This window comes from Chlorocebus sabaeus, chromosome 27, assembly GCF_047675955.1.
Source record: "Chlorocebus sabaeus isolate Y175 chromosome 27, mChlSab1.0.hap1, whole genome shotgun sequence".
Lineage (NCBI taxonomy): Eukaryota > Metazoa > Chordata > Mammalia > Primates > Cercopithecidae > Chlorocebus > Chlorocebus sabaeus.
This window is the reverse complement of record NC_132930.1, coordinates 47,521,686-47,543,734: the sequence shown is the minus strand read 5'-3', so window position 1 is coordinate 47,543,734 and position 22,049 is coordinate 47,521,686. Positions and strand designations below refer to the sequence as shown.

At 40.7% G+C, this 22,049-nt stretch overlaps 2 protein-coding genes across 4 annotated transcripts in view; both read right to left on the bottom strand.

The window, feature by feature from the left end:
• POLN (DNA polymerase nu) overlaps positions 1–4,348 on the bottom strand; it is a 155,386-nt gene extending 151,038 nt beyond the window's left edge. Inside the window, exon 1 of the mRNA XM_008018117.3 lies at positions 4,216–4,348. Coding sequence (XP_008016308.2) covers positions 4,216–4,348 — 133 coding nt within the window. The remainder of the gene's footprint in view (positions 1–4,215) is intronic.
• HAUS3 (HAUS augmin like complex subunit 3) lies at positions 2,673–17,493 on the bottom strand. 3 transcript variants are annotated; one of them, XM_008018120.3, is made up of 5 exons: positions 17,404–17,493; positions 15,412–16,465; positions 13,979–14,418; positions 11,583–11,811; positions 2,673–7,289 (listed from the first exon to the last, which is right to left on the bottom strand). In XM_008018120.3, the coding sequence occupies exons 2-5, from the start codon at positions 16,318–16,320 to the stop codon at positions 7,056–7,058; spliced, it is 1,812 nt and encodes a 603-aa protein (XP_008016311.1). In that variant the 5' UTR covers positions 16,321–16,465; positions 17,404–17,493; the 3' UTR covers positions 2,673–7,055. The 3 variants fall into 3 exon arrangements, with proteins under 3 accessions (XP_008016311.1, XP_008016310.1, XP_072868672.1); XM_008018119.3 differs by lacking the exon at positions 17,404–17,493 and adding an exon at positions 16,876–16,960; XM_073012571.1 differs by lacking the exon at positions 17,404–17,493 and having other exon boundaries at positions 13,979–14,163; positions 15,412–16,881.
• Between the last annotated feature and the right edge of the window lie 4,556 nt (positions 17,494–22,049).

Here is a 22,049-nt window from a genome sequence, read left to right as displayed (position 1 = left end):
AGGGAGAGGGTTCAACAAGCAAAAATGAACTTGAACCTTCTCACAATTTTATATTAAAATGATGTATGTATGCATGTATACAAATATGTAAAAAAAATTTTAAGAAAATGTCTTTGGGAGGCTGAGGCAGTTGGATGGATCATTTGAGGTCAGGAGTTTAAAACCAACCTAACCAATACGGTGAAACCCCGTTTCTACTAAAAATACAAAAATTAGCCAGGCATGGTGGTGGGTGCCTGTAATCCCAGCTACTCAGGAGGTTGTGGCAGGAGAATCCCTTGAACCCAAGAAGGGGAGGTCACAGTGAGCTGAGATAGCACCACTGCATTACAGCTTGGGTGACAGAGTGAGAGTCTGTCTCAAAAAAAAAAAAAAGATAGAAAATTGTGTGGAATTACAGATTTCAGTTAAAAAAAAAAAAAAAAACACGTGGCCGGGCGTGGTAGCTCACGCCTGTAATCCCAGCACTTTAGGAGGCCAAGGCGGGCGGATTACGAGGTCAGGAGATTGAGACCACCCTGGCTAACACAGTGAAACCCCGTCTCTACTAAAGAATACAAAAAATTAGCCGGGCATAGTGGCTAGTGCCTACAGTCCCAGCTACTCGAGAGGCTGAGGCAGGAGAATGGCGTGAACTCAAGAGGCTGAGGTTGCAGTGAGCCAAGATTGCGCCACTGCACTCCAGCCTGGGCGACAGAGCAAGACTCCATCTCAAAAAAAAAAAAAAAAAAAAACATGTTTCCTAATGTATTACAAGGAGACTCCCCAAAAATGTTGTGGAAAAAATTTATAATACTAAAAAAAATAGTAGGACAGGCCTGTAATCCCAGCACTTTGAGAGGCTGAGGCAGGAGAATCATGTGAGCCCAGGAGTTTGAGACCAGTCTGGGCAACACAGCAAGACCTCGTCTCCATAAAAAAATAAAAAATTAGCCAGACACGGTGGCAAGTGCCTGTATTCCCAGCTACTTAGGAGGCTGAGGTGGGAGGATTGCTTGAATCTGGAAGGTTTAGGCTGCAATGAGCTGTGAACTCCAGCCTGGGCGACAGAGCAAGACCCTGTCTCGAAAAAAAAAAAAAGTAAGGTTACTTCTCTCTCATGTTCTGAGGTGAATGGTCTCAGTAGGTGGTATAGCTGTTTTTTAAAGTCACTCAGGGGCCCAGGATCCTTCTAGCATGTTGTTCCACAATCCTCTAGGACACTGTTAGCATTTGCAGGGTTGGAGAAGAATCATTTCAGCTCTGACTGATGGGAAGCAAAGAGGCCAGAGAAGTAGGCAGGCTGTCTTGGAGCCTCCCTTGGAAATGGCACCCGCCAGAGCTCAAAACCCACTGACAGGCACCTGGCAACTTGGTCAAACCTGACTGCAACAGGACTGAGCCATGTAGTGTAATTGTGTGCCTCAGAAAACAAGGATGGATTCAACGTGGTAAGAAATGAATAGTCGCTGCCAAAAAGTTATCTGGAATAATATAAAATCCCCATGATTATGAAGTGGTTGCCATAAAAGGCAGGATAATTAATGACTACATTTGAGCACAGAGAGATTTTAATTGAGTAAATTTTAATGAAGTAAATTTTGAGGTCTTGGCAATCTAAGTGGTAGTTACATGGATATTCTCTTACATTAACTTAAGTTTTGCATTTTTAGTGTTTTTCGTGACAAAGTGTTTTTAAATAAAGATCTATACTTGTTTCAAGAAGATGTAACAGTCCAATCTTTACTGAAAGTGTATCTTGAGTCACCTCAGTCAGTCTAGCAGATAAGAAAATTAGACCCCAAAATGACAAGTATCACAGGTTTAAAACAGTTTGGTGTGACTTAGTGTTTGTAAAAGTAAGTATTTGTAGTTTATTTCCATTAATTTCTGAGTTTAATTTTGGTATTTATTTGGTAGGAAATAGGCTCATGGAAATGAAAGGCTAATTTACAATACTTTTCTTAGAATAATTTGACATAATAACAGCTCAGTATTTGACAAGAATCTAGAGTCAATTAAAACTTTAGCTCCAGCATCACTCATCAATAATCCACCAGCAACTTTAATTTGGATTCAAATGATGAAGGAATAAAACTGGTGAGAATCTGTGGTGGAAAGACTCTAAGGTGGTCCTATGATCCCTGTCTCTTGGTATCATGTCCTCACGTAACTCCCCAACCCTCTGAGTGGGAATGGGACTATTGATTAGCTTCTAACCAACAGAATACACCAAAGGCAGCAGCATGTATGTGATCACATTATATAAAAGTGTAATGTCAGTCTTGTTAGAGAGACTTTTGCTGGCTTAGAAAAAGTGAGCTGCCATACTGTAGGTTGCCCACAGAGAGGATCATATGACAGGAACTGGGGATACCTTCCACACACCAGCCAGTGAGAAACTGAGACCCTTGGTCTGAAAGTCTGTAAGAAAATGAATTCTGTCAACAACCATGTGAGTTTAGAAGAGAGTGCTTCCCCAACTGCAGCCTCAGGAGAGACACCAGCCCTGGCTGATACCTGGAGTCCACCCTTGCAGAGGACCTAGCAGAGTCAGGTCCAGGCTCCTGATGCACAGAAACTGTACAACAATAATTGTGTTGTTTTAAGCCAGTAAGTTTGTAGTAATAATGTTATATAGCAACAGAAAATATAAAATCCTCATGAGAATTCCACTATTTTTCCAAATCCAAGAGAGAAAAGTAGTATCATATATTTTTCTTTTATCTTCTCAATAACCTTAACAAACAAAAGTCAGAATTTTAACAGGGTATTTTATTTTCAGAGATGGGATCTTGCTACGTTGCCTAGGCTGGACTCGAACGCCTAGGCTCAAGTGATCGTCCCAGGCATTAACGAGGTATTTTAGGACAACAATAAGAGCTGATATGAGATGGACTGTCATAAATTTTTCATGAGAGCCTCATACTATAGCTGTCAGACGCATTTGATTATTCTTACCAGTTTTTGAAGGGGAGTATATTTCCACCTCTGTCAAGTATTCACCACTCTATTATTCAAAAAAATATGGAATAATAAATGTGATTATGATAGTGTCTTACACTATCAATTGCTAGGCATGTAATTTGCACTTAAAAATTCTTACCAGTTTATTAGTGACTTTTACTGTAATCAAGTATATAAGCAACAGCTGCCTGAATATGAATGGATCAAAACGTTAAGTGCAACTGTATCTTAATCAAGAAGCTGTGTTTATAAGAGCTTTTGTGCTAATATTCGGCACTATTCTCAATTATTTCAATTCAATTTCATTTCTCAATTATATCTCACACACTTATATCTTATTTTGTAGAAGGAGAAACTAATCACAAATTATTGACCCAGACTTGCAAATTTAAAATAAAAACTGTTTTGCTAGTAGCAAAAAAAAGACAACAAAAAACAAAACAAAACAAAAAAACACCAAAAACCCTGGTGTTACAAACATTTCAGTGACATTTGTGAGCATATCATTGCTTTTACTTTTTTTTTTTTTTTTTTTTTGAGACAGAGTCTCGCTCTGTCACCCAGGCTGGAGATCTCAGCTCACTGCAAGCTCTGCCTCCTGGGTTCATGCCATTTTCCTGCCTCAGCCTCCCAAGTAGCTGGGACTACAGGTGCCCACCACCACGCCAGGCTAATTTTTTGTATTTTTAGTAGAGACAGGTTTTCACTGCGTTAGCCAGGATGGTCTCGATCTCCTGACCTCATGATCTGCCTGCCTTGGCCTCCCAAAGTGTCAAGATTACAGGCGTAAGTCACCGCGCCCAGCCCCACTGCTTTTACTATTATACCACGTCATAAACCCATATACACTGATCCAATAATCCTTGCCACCTAAGAGTTTACATTTCTATAGTAGTATAATACACATATTGTCAAAAATATATCTCTCGTTCACCACACACAATAGCAAATACTATGTACAGGTTTGATGACCTGAGAACCAAGATTAAAGCATCTCTTTCAAAGATACTAAAATACCTGATCCAGATTCTAAGGGAATGTTTGACAGAAATACCTGGAATAAGAAAGAGAGTGCTACATTTTTAAAGCAATGAAGGTTAAGGGAACATGAAAATTAGCAAGCAGAAGCTCAGTCAGCACTGAATGAGTGTAAAAGGGGCAGAAGCTGGGCTTCATCTGTCTACATGCATTCGATTTTCAATTCTTAGTCTTTAGAACAACTAACATTCAAAGTATCAAGAGAGAGAAAGGTTCATAAAAATTACTTACTCTCTGTACTCTTTCCCCAAGTCTTAGAATCCACTAAATCACCTGAATGCATAGCAGACATAATCTTCTGAGCAACAGTGGAGAGCGGTGTATTACAGAGATCAAAGCCTACCAATGCCTCATAATTTTCCATTTTCACAAAATCCTAAATGTAAGATTAACATAAGATAAATCCCATATATTAATTCTAAGACTTTAAAACAGGAAATACAATTATTTTGAAAAATTTATATACCAAGACTTTCATTTAAAATGTCTATATTCATAACCATAGAAAATAGGCATCAATCATCCAATAATACAGATAGAAAGAAAAAAGCAAAATAGCTAGAGGCTCAATCCAGGTATCATACTAAATAGATAAAGAACTTATTTTCTAGGTAACCAATTTAGAAGCAAGCGATCTACTCAAATACTTCCTGAGGTTTGAAAAATGATATTAAATCTCCAAACAGGCTCACGCCTGTAATCCCTGCACTTTGAAGGTAGGCCGAGGCAGATGGATCACCTGAGGTCAGGAGTTCGAGACCAACTTGGCCAACATGATGAAATCCCATCTCTACTAAAAATACGAAAAATTAACTGGGCATGGTGGCGCCTGTAATCCCAGCTACTCAGGAGGCCTGAGGCAGGAGAACCACTTGAACCCAGGAGGTGGAGGCTGCAGTGAGCTGAGATCACGCCACTGTACTCCAGCCTGGGCAACAAGAGCGAAACTCTGTCTCAAAAAATAAAAACAAAACAAAATAAATCTTCAAATAAACATATCTAGTAACACAATGATTATAACTAACTTGGGTAATTATGGCAGACACACAACTACCATCCCTGCCTTGATCAGTCCCGCTGGTCCCCTGGCCTGAGCAAGCGAAAGTTTGGGTGGGGAGAGTATAAATCAAGCATCTGGGCAGGGGCATGGTGGCTTACACCTATAATGCCAGCATTCTGGAAGGCCAAGGCGGGTAGATCACTTGAGGTCAGGAGTTTGAGACCAGCCTGACCAACATGGTGAAACCCTGTCTCTACTGAAAACACTAAAATTAGCCAGGTGCAGTGGTGTACGCCTACAATCCCATCTACTCAGGAGGCTGAAGCAGGAGAATCACTTGAACCTGGGAGGCAGAGGTTGCAGTGAGCTGAGATCGTTCTGCTCAACTCCAGCCTGGGTGACAGAGTTAGACTCTGTCTCAAAAAATTAATTAACAAATTAAATAAATCAAGGGTCTGGCCACACATCTAAATATCTGACACTAATTTAAACAGAATTTGCTACCATAAACCAGGAAAACAGATGACATATTTTCCACATTATTGGAGAACAGAAAAATTTTAAGTAAACTCTCTATCCCAAGATAGAATAGAAAAAAATATATACAACAAAAATGTTGCTCAGGTGATATGCAGCTGATAGCAAAATTGTAAACAAAATTTATTGCTACAAAATTAAGGTTTACATAACATTTTAAATAACAAACACAATAACTGGAAAATATTTTTGTTCGATGGGTTTCAAAAATCAAGAGGGTTCATCTGTCATCCAGGTATGCCTGATGGTTATAGCTAAAAAATTCCACAAAGACCACCCAAAACATGTAGTTTTTAGATTGGCACTCCATATTACAAACAGGTGAGGAATATTCTTAAAGGTATTCCTACAAAGCTCACAAGGTATTTGTCACAGGCCACGTATAAATTAGGCACTCAAGAAGCATCTGATGTAGTAACAGATGAGCTACTTCAAATTATTTTAGACCAACCCTTATTTTCTGGTTGCCCGAATACCATTATTAAATATAATTAAACATTTTTGCTCTTAAACTGATTAAAATAGTATCATACATCTTTTGAACAACCACTTTTACAGAATTTTGAAATTCAAATTTCATTTGAAAGTCATTTATGATGTGTAAGTCACATTAAAGTCAAAGCACTGCTGAGCTGTCTTGTAGAAAACTTTGAGTCCCCAGAATTCAGACTCTAAAACGAATGATGGCCAAGGAAGTCCTAATACTCTGTAGTACAAGCAAGGACATTAAAACAGTCTAAAGGTCCATAGCAGGGAATTATGGAGTAATACAATTTGAGCAGCAAAATTTTATCTGACAGTCAAACACGAGGGGACCTGGCTATTTCACATATTAAGGTCTACAGATTTAACAATGCTGACTAGAAGTTCTACACATTTTAAAATATTTAATAGCGGCTGGGCGTGGTGGCTCATGCTTGTAATTCCAGCACTTCGAGAGGCCGAGGAGAGGGGATCATGAGTTCAGTAGATGGAGACCATCCTGGCCAACATGGTGAAACCCCATTTCTACTAAAAACACAAAAAATTAGCTAGGCGTGGCAGTGCGCGCCTGTAGTCCCAGCTACCTGGGAGGCTGAGGCAGGAGAATTGCTTGAACCTGGGAGGTGGAGGTTGCAGTAAGCCAAGATCGTGTCACTGCATTCCAGCCTGGAGACAGAGTGAGACTCCATCTCAAAAAAAAAAAAAAAAAAAAAAAAAAAAAAAAAAAAAAATTTTAACAGCAGAAAATTTCTATTTCTAAAAAGAAAGGAGAGAGATAACTATATTTAAAAATATTTGCATTAGGTAATAATGCTTTTTCCCAGTAAGTAAAAAATTACCAGGACTAAGTACCACTAACATGCTCAAGTCATAAAAAGCACTGGTACTCTGAATGTACCACATGAGAAAAAAGCCAAATTAATACTTGAATTCATCAAATGAAATGTCCCATTGACCTCAAATTTTAAAAATTTCGTAGTGTTTATTATACACAGTCTTCTCCTAATAAATAAAAGAGCACATGTAATAAAGATTCGGTTTCCAGTAATTTTCAATCTTCAAGACTAACAGCCTTAATCTTTGATTGAGTTTCTAAATTCTCCACAATATCTTTCAGATAATCTTCATCTTTTAAAAAATATACATATAATTCTCTTTCCATTTGATGTAACTTATTATTTGCCAAAGTTTTTCTTTTTGTCTTCACATCAGCAAGAATATCAGTGAGGAGATGATTTAGCTTATTCAGTTGAGATTCAACTTGATGAAACTGCTCTGTTAACTCCTAAAAAAAAGAAAATAAAAATAAAAATTCAAACACTTTTTTCCTAACACCAATTATAAAATTAAAGTATAATTTACATGGAAAGACTTTAAATGACTTAACAACTTCCCACAATTTTAGCAATAAATAAGCCTCAATTTAAAATCCATAATAGGTTTGATATAAATTCTAAGTAAGACTAATTGCAACAGCTTCTGATAGGTAATTTTAAGTGATTCAAAGGAAACTCTTCCTGAAGAGTACTTGATATGTATGCTGTTCTGTGCATTCATATATTCAACAAATACTATTGTGCCAAGTACTGTTTTAGAGATTACTGATACAAGAATGAATAAAATCTCCCTCATGGAGCTTATATTCTGCTTAATTAGTCAAACCTTGTTTATTCTAGACAGAAAGTACAGAGAAAGTTGAAATGAAGACCAATGAAAGAGAATTATCTCAACACAAATCTCCATTTTTCATTTTTTCTTATTATCTTACCAAACGGAATTACATGACATTCCACGAAAATTATGCTGACTAATCATGTAATTTTCCTGCTCAAGAATCTAGACATTCCGACCCTTCACATTTATTATAGTAAATTCAAAATCCTTAGTGTCTAGCATTTAAACTAGATTAACAAGTTTTCATAGCTTTCTAATCAAGCACTCTACTTATAAATTTTAGCCAGTATCACCAAAGAGGTTCTCAGAAAAATCTGTTGCTCTAACTACCCTCAATTTTCTACAGCTTCTAGGCATGGTCCACAAGCACAATTATCTGAAGTACTTGTTATGAATACAGATTCCTGTACCCCCTACTAGATTAAATTACTTAATCTCTGTACAGAGCTAGGAACCTGCATTTTGATATGCTCCCTGATGATTCTAACATACAAGTTCAAGAATGACTACCTAAGACGTGTCATAAATGCCAATTCACAGAGCAGTACTTCTTAAAATACATATTTTTGAAAATCAAGTAATTTCAACATTATATCTACATTTAGTGATCTCCTCTAAGACAAACTTGATAAACATGAATATACTGAAAAACAACAATCTCATCTTTACTTTCAATTACATACTAAAGATCATACAGTTACTAAAATATTGCTACAGAGACTGAAGTTCCGCTTCATTAATAATAGAAACACAAGTTAAAATTGATACAGCATTTTACATCACATTGAGCTAGGGAAAAACGCTAATGATACCTACTGATAGAGTGAAATTACCATATTTTAGTGATTCTTAGATGCATTTTTTTCACATTTTAACATATCTGAAATGAAGATGCATCTTAATCAAGAACATCACATGACTGTTTCTGGCCAGGTACTCTTAAGAAATACTTTCTCATCAACATTCTTGATATACAGTGTGGAAAATTACAGACAACTCTGAGTCAAAAAATAACTTAGAAGAATTGAACATTGAAATATGATGCTTTAGAACTACCCTAACCATTTAAATTGACTTATTTTTTTTCCTTTTAACGTATGTCCAAGAGTGGTGATAAAAATCTATGTCTACCTACACATAGGTAGGTAAAAGATCTTTTCTACTAAGTATGAAAAACAAAAATTCTTAATAAGAAAACATTGTGTCGCTTTAACTAAGAGATTTTTTTTTAGCAATTCATAAAATGATGGTGTGCCAAATGATCAATGGTATCTAGTGGATGCTTAAATAGTGCTGGTAGCATTATAAACTCCTTTAAAAGGCAATCTGGCAGTATCAACGGCAAAAAAAGTGTATATATGGCCCCGGCACAAAAAATCCGAAAGATCCTATTTCCGAGAATTTATCCAGATGGAAGTATCCAACAACAAAAAGTTATATACATAAAGATATACAGGCCGGGCGCGGTGGCTCAAGCCTGTAATCCCAGCACTTTGGGAGGCCGAGACCGGCGGATCACGAGGTCAGGAGATCGAGACCATCCTGGCGAACACGGTGAAACCCCGTCTCTACTAAAAAATATAAAAAAACTAGCTGGGCGAGGTGGCAGGCGCCTGTAGTCCCAGCTACTCGGGAGGCTGAGGCAGGAGAATGGCGTAAACCCGGGAGGCAGAGCTTGCAGTGAGCTGAGATCCAGCCACTGCACTCCAGCCTGGGCAACAGAGCCAGACTCCATCTCAAAAAAAAAAAAATAAAAAAAATAAAGATATACATGATATTGTTCAAGAGCAAATAAAAGAAAAAAATGAAGACTATCAAAATGCCCAATACCAATAACCAGCTACAAAATTAATGGCATAGTAATTAAATCAAGACAGTATAGTTAACATTAAAAGTTAAGAAAACTTTAGAGAGTAAAAATGTTTATTTCATCATGCTAAGTAAAAACAAAACTATGGTCTTTGCTGAGGGTCTTTAGAAGTTAGCACCACGGCAGAAGACATGAAGGTCAAAATTAAGAACTACAGGATTGTCCCATTTGACAGCCACTTTGTCAACTAGAACCAGAACATGAACTGCTGGCAGAACCACCTGGACTTCTACCACTCCAAGAAGGCAATGACTGCTAAAGGGGGTGATGTCTCTGTGTGCGAAAGGTACTGGCATGTGTAGAAGTCCCTCTGCCCCATATCCCTGGTCTTGACCTGGGACAAAGGCACGCTTCCTGGGAAAATCTGAACTCGCTCCACCCCACCTTTCCCCTGTTCTCCATCCTTCTCCCAGGGTGGTAGAGGGGGACCCAGGTACGTGATGATCCCTACCCTGGGTCCGTGAATCAGGACTTAACTAATACTAAAAACTTAATGGAAAAGTGTAAAGAAAACTATATGCCTTACAATTACTAAGAAAAAGAAAAATGACACAGGAATATTAATATTAGACAAAAGAATATTAAGACAAAAAGCATCACAGGAATAGTCATTATGTAACGCTAAATGCTTTAATTCACTGCAATTTAAAACAATCAAGATACTCACTGTGATTTTAAACCTGGATATAACTTATAAAACAAACTCAAAATACATAGAGAAAAAAATGATATACAACTACATGGAGAAATTTTCTTCTTTTTTGAGACCGAGTCTTGCTCTGTCACCCACGAAGCAGTGCAGAGGCACGATCTCGGCTCACTGCAACCTTTGCCTCCCGGGTTCAAGCGATTCTCCTGCGTCAGCCTCCCAAGTAGCTGGGATTACAGTTGTCTGCCACCACGCCCAGCTAATTTTTGTATTTTTAGTAGAGATGGGGTTTCACCATCTTGGCCAGACTGGCCTTGAACTCCTGACCTTGTGATCCACCCACCTCAGCTTCCCAAAGTGCTGGGATTATAGGCGTGAGCCACTGCGCCTGGCCTATGTGGAGAAATTTTCGAATCCACCATCACAGTGGAAATTTGTATACAATTCTCAATAGATCAAGAAGACAAAAATCAGTAACGGGAGACCTTTCAAAAAACAAATCACAGATACCATTTCACACCCATCGGGATGGCTACTATTTTAAAAACCACAGGAAATAAGTGTTGGCAAAGATGTGGAGAAACTGGAATTGTGCAGCTATGAGATATCCAAGACTATCATAGGAATAAGATCTATAGTAATAAAAACTGTAAATAACCTAAATGTCTGTCAATCTAACAGATAATGTCATTGTGGAATATCACACAATAGAATACTAACTATACAAAAGAGAACACTATGAATGAACTATAGCTTTACATATGAGTGAGTCTCAAAAACACGTTAAGCCATTGAAAAAGCAAGCAAGTCACTGAAGGATACATACCTTCAATATACATACCTTCGGTATACCAACATCAGTATAACAGCATATAAAGTTCAAAAACATATAAAACTAAGTCTAGAAATATATATATGTGTGTGTGTATGTATGTGTATAATAAAACTATACATAAAAGCAAGAAAATGATGAACAAAATTAAGCATGGTAGTTACTCTTTGAAGATGACAGGCGAATTATGTTAGGAGGAGCATGTACCAGTAAGTGTACACAGAGGATTTTAAAGATATAAAGGCAATCCTGTGTTTGCTAAGATGAGTGAAAAAAATACAGAGGCGGTTTTTTTTTTTAACACTAATATAAACATTACATATCCTTTTGTGTCTGAAAAACTGTATACATTTTTAAATTTCTGTGCACACTCATCAAAACTATCTGAAAAACATATTTATATGTGAACAAAAATTAGGAGACATAGAAATATATTTTATATTAAGGCAATGGAATTGGGGTAATATTTTCCTCATGTTAACATTTTCTTTAATATCTTCTAAAACAAGCATTTTTTAAAAAAGCATTTTTAACTACTATGGCAAATACCCACCTGATCACTAAGCAAAAGCTGATTTCCTCCTTGATACAAAGCATCACAAAGCATGTCCACATCCTTATTCCGTTTGGACAGAAAGAAAGAATGTTCTTGAGCAGATACTGCCAACTGATCTTGTACTAAAGAAACATTCTGTTTCAATTTCTCGGCCACTTCCTCAAGGTTTCCATGAGTTAGAAACAATTCTTTTTTCTTATTCTCTCCCTCTAAAAGTTGGTAAAGCCTAAAATGTAAAAATTAAAATTATAGGGAAAAATTATCAAGTCAGTATCATTTTCAAAATTATAATCCACTGTATTGGGGCATTTGTGGGGATAGCTAAGTAACAACTTATAAAAATATTGGCCAGGTACAGTGGCTCACGCCTGTAATCCTAGCACTTTGGAAGGCCAAGGTGGGCAGACTGGCTGAGCTCAGGAGTTCAAGACCAGCCTGGGCAACATGGTAAAACCCCATCTCTACTAAAATACAAAAAAATGTTAGCCAGGCATGGCGGCATGCACCTATAGTCCCAGCTACTCAGCAGGCTGAGGCAGGAGGATTGCTTGAACCCAGGAGGCAGAGGTTGCAGTGAACCAAGATCGCGCCACTGCACTCCAGCCTGGGCAACAGAGGGAGACGCCGTCTCCAAAAACAGAAATAATAATAATAATAATAATTTGTGTGCCTGCAAAAATCAAGCAACTGAAACCATTCTAACTGTAACACTATCTCAGTACAGAAATATATATTCTAACTACTACATTAGATAAGCAGTCTATTACTGAATCCCAGTTTCCCCACCATCCAAGTTTTAGATATAAAATTCTTCTTAACTTTAACTGCCACTAACCTACTTCAAAGTGCAATTCAGAGATACCTCCCAAGATAACACTTGTCTCACAGAATATAACGATGATGTAGTAGAAACAACAGGCTATGGTTCATGCCTCTAATCCCAGCCCTGTGGGAGGGTTACTTGAGCCCAGGAGTTCAAGACCAGACTTGGCAACATATTGAAGTCTCACGTCTACAAAAATAATTTTTTTTTTTTTAATTAGCCAGGCATGGCGGCACATGCCTGTAGTCCTAACTACTCAGGAAGTTGAGGCAGGAGGATCACTTGAGCCCAGAAGATGGAGGCTGCAGTGAGCTATCATCACATCACTGCACTCCCACCTAGGCAAGAGAGTGAGACCTTGTCTTAAAAGAAAGAAAGGTAAGGGAAGGAAGGGAAGGAAGGGAAGGAAGGGAAGAAAGAGAGAAAGAGAGAGAAAGGAAGGGAAAGGAGGGAAAGGAAGGAAAGGAAGGAAAGGAAGGAAAGGAAGGAAAAAACAAGCAAGCAAGCAAGCAAGCAAGCAAGCAACGAATTTGAAACAGAAGACCTAGGTCTAGGTCTGAGTTTTCTGTTACATGAAACCTAGGGCAAATCAATCTCTGAAACTTATTTCCACATCTTAACTACTCCACATCTTAACCTACCTGTATTACTGGATTGTGGTGGGATTAAAAGAGAAAAACTAAAATTGTAAACAACGTAAAATATAAAAATAAATGTAAATTTTAAACAATGTAAAATGTAAATAGTTACATAAATAGCTATAATAGTAAACTTTTGCTCAGAATTTTTAAAAAAGTTATTTTTTTAATCAAGTTGTAACAGACTTTCTAAAACTGGTTCAATCCCAAAGCTGCCAATTACAGTCTTACAGATGTAACTACACAATTTCAGGGGTATCATTCACATAGATCATGATGTCAATGGTACCCCCTGAAATTGTGCAATGAGGCAACCCTATCCAGGCCCCGTATTTTATTAATAAGAAAACAAAAAGATTAGATGCTCTTACCCTAGTCCTGGAGAAAAATGAGGAGTAGGAGCCAGATTTTTGAGGTCTTAAGACTACTTCAGCCCTCCAATTTTCAGTATCCCTCTGCCATCAATTGCTCAGACATCCAGATGAAGCTTGGGAGCTAGCATTCATTCTCAATGATTCTCCTGACTACACACAGAAATGAAGTCTTCTCCCCTCTCTACTGCTACCTTCTCCAAATGCAGTCAATCCCCTGCCCAGCAATACCTCCATGCTAAGCTGTATTCAAACTTCCTGCCCCAAATCTAAAATAAGGTATATAAATAATAATGTCTAAAGGGGAATAAAACCCATTCATTCCTCCACCTCATCCACTTAAGCTATAAAGTAGCTATTTTCAGATCTAACATAAATGGAAAAGGTAGCAAAAAAACTAAAAATGAAAAAAAGGCATACGAAAACAGAAAAAAAATAGAAAGATCAAAAGTGAAATGCAAAGAATTGTTAAAAACTTCCAAAATTTTAGCTCAAACTCTCTCTAGTATTTTGCAAAAACAAAAGGAAAAATTTACTAAGAAAACAATGAAGCATACATACCTATGAGTAGAATAATCCTTAGTATCAATGGTATTCCTTGGATTTATCTGCTGAGAAACTGATGGATCTGTTAATATTTCTAATTGCTTGCAGAGCATCATGTTACTTTGACTAAGTTCTTGAATCAAATTTTCAAGTTCACGATATATGTCCCAATGCTTCCTTAATTCAATTTCATACGATAACTGTAGAAGTTCAAATGATGCCTTTTGTTTTATTAATTGATTTAAAACTAACTCTTGTCTTGCTGTGTAATAATCTTGTTTAGCAATCTGCAGATCAAAATCTCCCTTTACCACTGGCATATTCAATAACTGGGCATTCTCTCTTACCACAGCAGGTAAACTTCTGTCTTTTATTTGAGTGATCTGTTCTTCAAGTTTCATAATCTCACTGGTCAAGCTAGAAATTTTAGCATCTAAATTTTCTTTGTCCATAGCCTATACAAAGAAAAGCAATCACATTTCAAACTGTATGCCTAAATTTGAAATCATCTTAAGATTATTTTCACTTTCCACTTTGGGTGACCAGATAATAAGCTCAATGAATGAAAACTAATTTAATATTCATATAAACCAAAATTACAGTTTAAAAGGGAAAAATGTGGACTAAATCAAGGATATGAATTACTAAATTTTACTGCTATTACTACCATATATATAGTAATGACTACCAAAATAGAGATCTTATTATACTTGTTTTACTCAATCAAAATCATTATTAATAGCACACTATTCACTGAATCCAAGTGTATGTTACTAGTTTTTCTTAAGTTAAAATTACCTCAATAGGTCCTAGTCAGCCAGCTGATTTTAGCACTTCTACATAACCATTGGATTTCCTATATTATTCCAGTTTTTTGTCAGCTATAGAAACTAACCTGGTGCTGATATTCAGATTCAGAAATGTTACATTTTTTACTCAAGTATCTAGCAGTTATATTACCAAGAAAGCAAGCTCTCCGAGAGTGCAGACAGACATGTGCAATACATCTATCCATATATTCTCAAAAAGAAATCAGTTTCAGTCTACTGAACTTGGACCTCTGACTTCATTAGCACTATGCTCTGGTTGGAGCAAATGAGGCAGAATACCCAAAATAAAGCAATTAGTTTCTAGCCACATCCTAAAAAGAAAATTTCAGTCCAGTCTGTATCTGCATTACACAAATTTAAAATTCAGAATGCAAATTAAAGCACGTTTAAAATAAACTAGATAATGTGGTTGAGATAATTACTATTGCTGCCCTCCATTAACATACGGATCTATTTGTATGAAACACTGACACAGATCACAAATAAACACTGAACAATGAGAAAATAAAATGTAATCTCTTATTAGATGCCCCATTCTGAAGTACTTCAATAGCAACTGAAGTACTCTATTCCTAACAATAATTACAATGTGAATCCAATCTCATTTCTTATGCTTACCTTGCTGGTTAGGCTATGAAGATTCTCCTCTGCCCATTTTATACTTGACTTCATGCTTGAATTACTTGCTTTCAAGTGAATTAATTGATGTTGAGCACAAATGTACGCCAGCTGCAGTCTAGCCATCTCTAGTCGTCTCTCCTCAAGGATTTCTTGATTATCACAAATAGATGGTGTCTGTATATCTAAAAGCTGAAAATTGTCTTCATTTGAACTTTCAACTACTTCATGTATACCCTGAAAGAACTGTTTTTTGGTATACAAAGTTAATGCTGCTGTGCTTTGCTCTTCCTGACTTAGGTATTTTTCCAAGGAAAATTGCGATAAAAATACCAGTGGATTTGTTCCTTGACCTAAATTAGAATGTCTGAAGAACATCATCAATTGTGTAACTTCATCAGTAAGAGCCTGAAGTTCATTACTGATCTTAGTATTCATTGCATTTAGAATTCCTTGACTCTGCTTCAGTTTTTTAGTGGCTGATTCTTCTTTAGCATTTAACCTCAGAGATTTGTGGCTAGTTACTGAAGCCATCAATTGACATTTATTACGCCGCTGAATTTTTAGGTTCTTTAATTTCAGTAGAGTTTGAACCTCATCCTCTAATTTCTCCAGCTCTTTGTCATCCAGTCTAGGTGTCTTCAAATCAGAAGTTTTACACGTTTTAAGAGCTTCATCCAATGCCGCCCCTTCTAGGATGGGCTTGCCTGATTTCTGAAGAACGCTAAAAGCTTCCAATTCTCTTTCAGACAACACATTCTGTTCATTCACATTCCCACAAAACCACTTCAGAAACGATTCATCTTCAATGCCCTCAAACAACCAGTCAAAGTCTTCTCCATTAAGATTATCAGCTTTGGGAAAACCAATTTTTTTTAATGTTTCCACAAACTCATTTCCACAACTCATGGTTTAACTACCCCAATTTTGTTGTATCTGATATGGGTTTACGGTGTTGATTTTTAGAAAATAAATCCAAATAGAAAAAAGCTACGTTTTATACCAAGTCCACAGAGAAGGGAAAATCTATTTTTAGAATCTATAATGATTCCTCCTGGGGGGAAGAAAACAAGTATTAGACCACAAATATGACGAGTGTTTTCAAAAAGAAGACACAAATATCACATGATATCCGAGAGCAGGATAATTGACAGACAGTCGTAGCTGCAATGTTTGATGATGATAAAGAGAAACAATTAGGCTAGTTCTCAGAAAACCCCAAAAGTAACGAAAATTAATTAACAAGAAAGTGGATCTATTTGGATCCACTTTATCGTTTTTTCCAAAGATAAAATGGTTTAAAATGCATTACTCTTTATAGAGCAACGTTTGTTTTTAATTCAAAATAAACGGATCCAAACAAACCCAAGTCACCAGGAGGCTAGGCAGCCTCTCTTCCCTGCCCTCCATATGTAAGAAAACGCAAGTAAGTATGGCACATCTTCTGAAGAATCAACTATTTACCTCAACGACTCGTCGGGCAAGGCTCTAACTCCAGAGGCCACTACCGCGGCGCGGAGACCAGCAGGAGCAGCAGGGAAGCGCGCGGCCACAATTAAGGGCGCTTCGGGCCGGCCTTCAGCCAGCGCTGAGGCAGCCGCGACGCCGGGGCCGCGCGAACCTCAGAGGCGGCGTCAGGCCCAGGAATCCGCGGCCCCGAGGCCGCGATACACCTGACGCGCCAGCGGCAAAACCTTCCTTCCGAGAGTCACCCAGCTGTGACACCTAAGCACGCTAACAGAACAAACGCAGAAGCCCACCGAATCGCCGTCGACACTGAGCAGCAGACACCGGGGTGACCGGCCCTGCGCAGCCCCCGCCCCAGCTCCTCGTCCCGCCGACCGGGCCGTGATGCCCGGGCAGCTGCCGGAGCACCTGGAAGGAGTCCCCAGAAGCGCAGGAAAAGAAGAGGCAGCAGGGTGCAGTCGGGGATCGCGGCCACTCCTCCAGTCCCACACCCCGGCGCCCAGAACCGAGGCCCGCGTCAGTCACCTGAGGAAGCTCCACTAGCTTCTCACAGGAACCCGCCGCCACCGCCCTCCGTAACCCGCGCGCCTCGCACTGCCTGACGGGAGCGCCTGGACGCGCGCACGCGCACGCGCAAGGCGGTGGCGTGGTCGCGGCGATGACCGTTTGCGCAGACGTGGTGTCAAAAGAGGCGGAGTCGGCGAGGCTGGACTATGGGGTGGAGCTGAGCAGGCGGCGCTCCGCCCCCGGCCGCGGCGAGCAACCTGCCTCCTGGGCGGGGCGCAGGACAGAGAGAGGCGGGGTCTCGGCCGGGCGGGGCGGGGACAGGGTCCAGGCAGGGGCGGGGCCTGGGCAGAGGGCGGGGCCTGGGCAAGGACTGGGGTATAGAGGAGTGCGGTGGGGTATAGTGGGGCGCCCTCTGCGGAGCGGAAGCTGCGGGCCTGCTCTCAACGGAGCCGTCAGTTGTGCTTCAGGCCTGCCCTGCCCCGTACCTCAATCTAGACCCTCTGAAGGCACTTTTGAGGGGTACAAAGAGAAGCACAGGTTGGTGATTGGGAGACAGGCTGGAGCCCGGCGGTGATAGCGCCGGCCCCCGAGAGAGTCGAGTTCCCACATCCACAGCAGCCGGAGCAGTGCCTGGTACATTTTAAGGGTTAGGGATTGTTCGCTTAGAATCTTTTACAATGAACTTTATTTTGCAAAAGCACTTAATTCCCAATCCCTCACCTGACCACTGTGTAAAAGCTGACTTCTGGCCGGGCGCGGTGGCTCATGCCTGTAATCCCAGCACTTTGGGAGGCCGAGGCGGGTGGTTCATGAGGTCAGGAGTCCGAGACCAGCCTGGCCAAGATGGTGAAACCCCATCTCTACTAAAAAATACAAAAATTAGCCGGGCGCGGTGGTGGGTGCCTGTAATCCCAGCTACTCGGGAGGCTGAGGCAGAAGAATCGCTTGAACCCAGGCAGGCGGAGTCTGCGGTGAGCTGAGATCATACCGCTGCACTCTAGCCTGGGCGACAGAGCAAGACTCCGTCTCAAAAAAAAAAAAAAAAAAAAACAGCTGACTTCCTCCACAATTCCATTTTCAAAATGTTAGAAATGAACTCACATAAACGGAGTGGCCTGAGTTAAATACAACGATGTATTTAACTCAGGGAGGATGATACACTATTTCCAAAGAGGATGGCAGTCAGTGAAAGATGACTGAAACGGGACTGCTAAATTTCATGCGAATCTGGCTGATACCCTACAGCCCAGTGAAACCAGACGTCTCTGTTGGACAGAATTCGTTTGCATCTCTACCAAACAAAAATCCTTTGCCACTCCTCAGTCTTCCACAGGTTAGCAGGGGCTTTGGTCATGGGTAAATATAATGGTACTCCCTCCCTTCAGCTTCAAATGACCCTAAAGGTGGCTTGTTAGACAATGTTCTAGTCCAGGGTGACTAGGTAGAAGTCGTTTGGATAGTTTTTCTTAACATTTTTCAGGAGAGAAATAAGAATGTTCTAAGGCAAATATTGTAATCTGATAGAGTCAAAGATTTTCCTATTCATTCTTCACTTGTTTTACATTTTTATCCTCCTCTTTTAAAAGTCAATGAGGCCTAAAATGATCTGAAAAACAAACATGACAGGAAAAAATTCAGAGTGGTGCCCAATCTGCAGGCAGGGAAACCAGGGATGCTGGAACAGGGAGGTCTGGTGGGAGGACCCCTGCAGCCCAGGGTTGGAGGTCAGGGGGTGTGCATCAGGAGACAGAGTTGAGCCAGTTTGGACAGAAGGAAGTGGGAGCTGTGCAGGCAACGCCTTCCAGAAATGTTGCTGATGAGGCAAAGACTGAGTGGGAGGAGCGTGACAGAGAGAAAGAGAGAGAGAGAGAGAGAGAGAGAGATACAGAGAGACACAGAGAGACAGAGACAGAGACACAGAGAGACAGAGACACAGAGAGACAGAGACACAGAGAGACAGAGACAGAGAGACAGACACAGAGACAGAGAGACAAAGAGAGACACAGAGAGACAGAGACACAGAGAGACAGAGACACAGAGAGACAGAGACAGAGAGAGACAGACACAGAGACAGAGACAAAGACAGAGACACAGAGAGACACAGAGACAGAGACAGAGAGACAGAGACACAGAGACAGAGACACAGAGAGACAGAGACAGAAAAACAGAGACAGAGACAAACACAAAGAGACACAGACAAAGACAGAGACAGAGACACAGAGAGAGAGACAGAGAGAGAGACAAGAGACAGACAAAGGAGAGAGAGAGCATGCAAAACGACACAAGCTGAGGGGGTGGGAATGCAGGGCTGAGGGGGAGGATTTTTTATTTTGTTTTGTTTGAAAATGAGAGAAACTTGGGGATATTTATAGACTGCAAGGAGGAACTCTGAGGAGACAGCATTAAAGATGGCAGAAAGACAAGGGGCTCCTTTATAGAAAGAGATCCCTGGAGGGCAGGAGGGGTGCACTCCAGAGCCCTGGAGGCCGTTCTAGAAACCCACTTTCCTAATGACTCCTGGGTGGTTTCTTGGGCCACAAATTAATTCTCCATCTGATTTTGAATTGCTGACCATAGTTATTTGTTGCAAAGGTGCTTACGAGACCATAAAAGCCATAAAAACATTAAGTAAAAATTACGACAGTATCAGCCCCTAGAGTACAAACGACAAACACAATAGGTTTAGCTATACAGACATGGAAAGTTTTCTTCAGCTTGCCTTGGGAATTTAAGAAAGCAAGTATGTTACACTTATTTCCAGGGTAAGCTTTCTTTTCAGCAGTCAAAATTATTTGGAGTTTTAGTAAGGTCAAAAGATAAACGGAACCCAGGAATTAATCCTCCCTGAGAAAGCCCATGAGAATATAATGGACTAAACAGACCTAAAGACAGAGCTGTGAGGATCAAGTGTTTTTGCTGTTTGCTTTTTCTCCTTCCTGTGGAAGCGATTTTCTCCTATTAGTATTTAAAAATATTTTAGGTTTTGGACAATATCATACTATTTTTAAACTTTAGAAGTAACAGATGCTAAAGATTATTTGTTTTAGATGTAGTTTTCCATGAATTTTGTGGGACTCTATTCTGCAAGCAATGGAGAATGGGGGGTGTTTTCAAGCAGGAGAGTGAATTCTCAGATGGGTGTTAGAAGCCTAGTTCTGCAAGACCAAAAATGACAAAAGGTGGTAAGAGACAAGATACAGGACCACTCTTGCAGCATGTAGGAGAGGAGGAGAGAGCTGCACAGAGAGAGCTGCAGGAGCTGGCAGAGCCTGGGGCCTGATGACTAACCTGGGTCCGGGAGACTCTGGGGTTTCCAGCTGAGCAGGGAGTGGCATTTCTTCCTATTCTTCCTACTAATCCTTCCTATCAAGAAGAAAGTAGAAGACCATAGGGTTGGGAAAGTTTGTTTTCCATCCTGTTGACATTCATGTGACAAAGTGAGAACTCAGTCCCCAAACTCAGGAGCAGGTTTGGGTCAGCACAAGCCCAAAGGAGGTGACAGAATTCATTCACCAAGGTGGCCATGTGGAGAGGGCCTTTGAAGTGGGGAGGAATGGGGACCACAAGGGCTGGCAGCGGAGACTGGGACTGGTGGGGTGTCAGAAAGGGCCTCAGGACAGGAGGAGGAGTTGTGAGCCCCTGAGGCTCAGCAGGTCAGTGGCATAACCGTTTACATTCTAGAAAGATCCCCATGAGGCTGGAGTGCATGGGGCTGACCTGGCCAGCAACTAGGAAAGGAGGAAGGAGTAATGTGAGAAGGTCCTGTGGCGATTAGCCCAGATGATTCCAGCACCTAATTTGGGTGGCCATAATTCAGCAAAAATATGATGGGAAGGGATATAGGGGGCTCAGGGCCCACTTCCCAGAGGAGGTTGTGCCTGAGCTGGTGAATGCAGGGAGCAGGTGGGAGTGGGGGCTAAAGTCAGTGCAGGGGTGGGCCGAATTGAGCTGAAGGACAAATGGCGGTGTTTGGGTTTAATCCGGAGGCCATGGGGACCCAGAGGAGGACTTTAGGGAGGTGAGCAAGGAGACCTTTGAGGTCATTCAGGCTGCCAAGAAGAGGGTGGGTGGGAGGCTGCAGGCAGGTGTCCTATTTGTAGGGGGACTTGCTGTAATGCAGATGTCCTACTTGGAGAGGGACCTGCTGTAACCCAACAAGCACAAAGATGGAAAACAGAGATGGACTCTGCTGGGAGAATCAAGGGCTTCCCAAAGGACAGGGATCCTGTCCCAGGTATCCCACCCTCCAGCCTGGTGAGCAGGGGAGGGGTGCATCTCCAAATCTCAGTGTGCCACCTGTGAGAAGGGCCCAGCATGATGATACCAGGTATCAATCATACATGGAACTGGGCACAGCCCCTGGCACCTGCATGCCCTCAATAGAAAACGGTAGTGGTGATCCCAAATCATAATATTTGGGATTTAAATGTCCACATTTACATGAATGACCAAATCCTGGTGGCTCTGAGGCCCCAGCCACATTCCCGGGAGGAACTGATTTCTTTCCTGGGGTGCCCCCACTAATGACCTCGAGGGCTCCTGGGGCGCACACAGGTTCAACGATCCAGACTCTCCTGCTGGGGGTTGGGGGAGCTCAGATTCCTCCGAGGCCCCCGGCAGGTACCCTCCATGGCCACCCCACAACCTGCTGGCGGGTCCCACTG

Bases quoted from the DNA above. Each gene is read 5' to 3' on its own strand.
- HAUS3 (XM_008018120.3), bottom strand. From the start codon at position 16,320: ATGAGTTGTGGAAATGAGTTTGTGGAAACATTAAAAAAAATTGGTTTT. The intron at 11,812-13,978 runs GTATGTATGCTT...TTTACATTTTAG, and splicing joins AAGGATTATTCTACTCATAG to GCTTTACCAACTTTTAGAGG. The intron at 7,290-11,582 runs GTGGGTATTTGC...TCTTTTTTTTAG, and splicing joins AGCTTTTGCTTAGTGATCAG to GAGTTAACAGAGCAGTTTCA.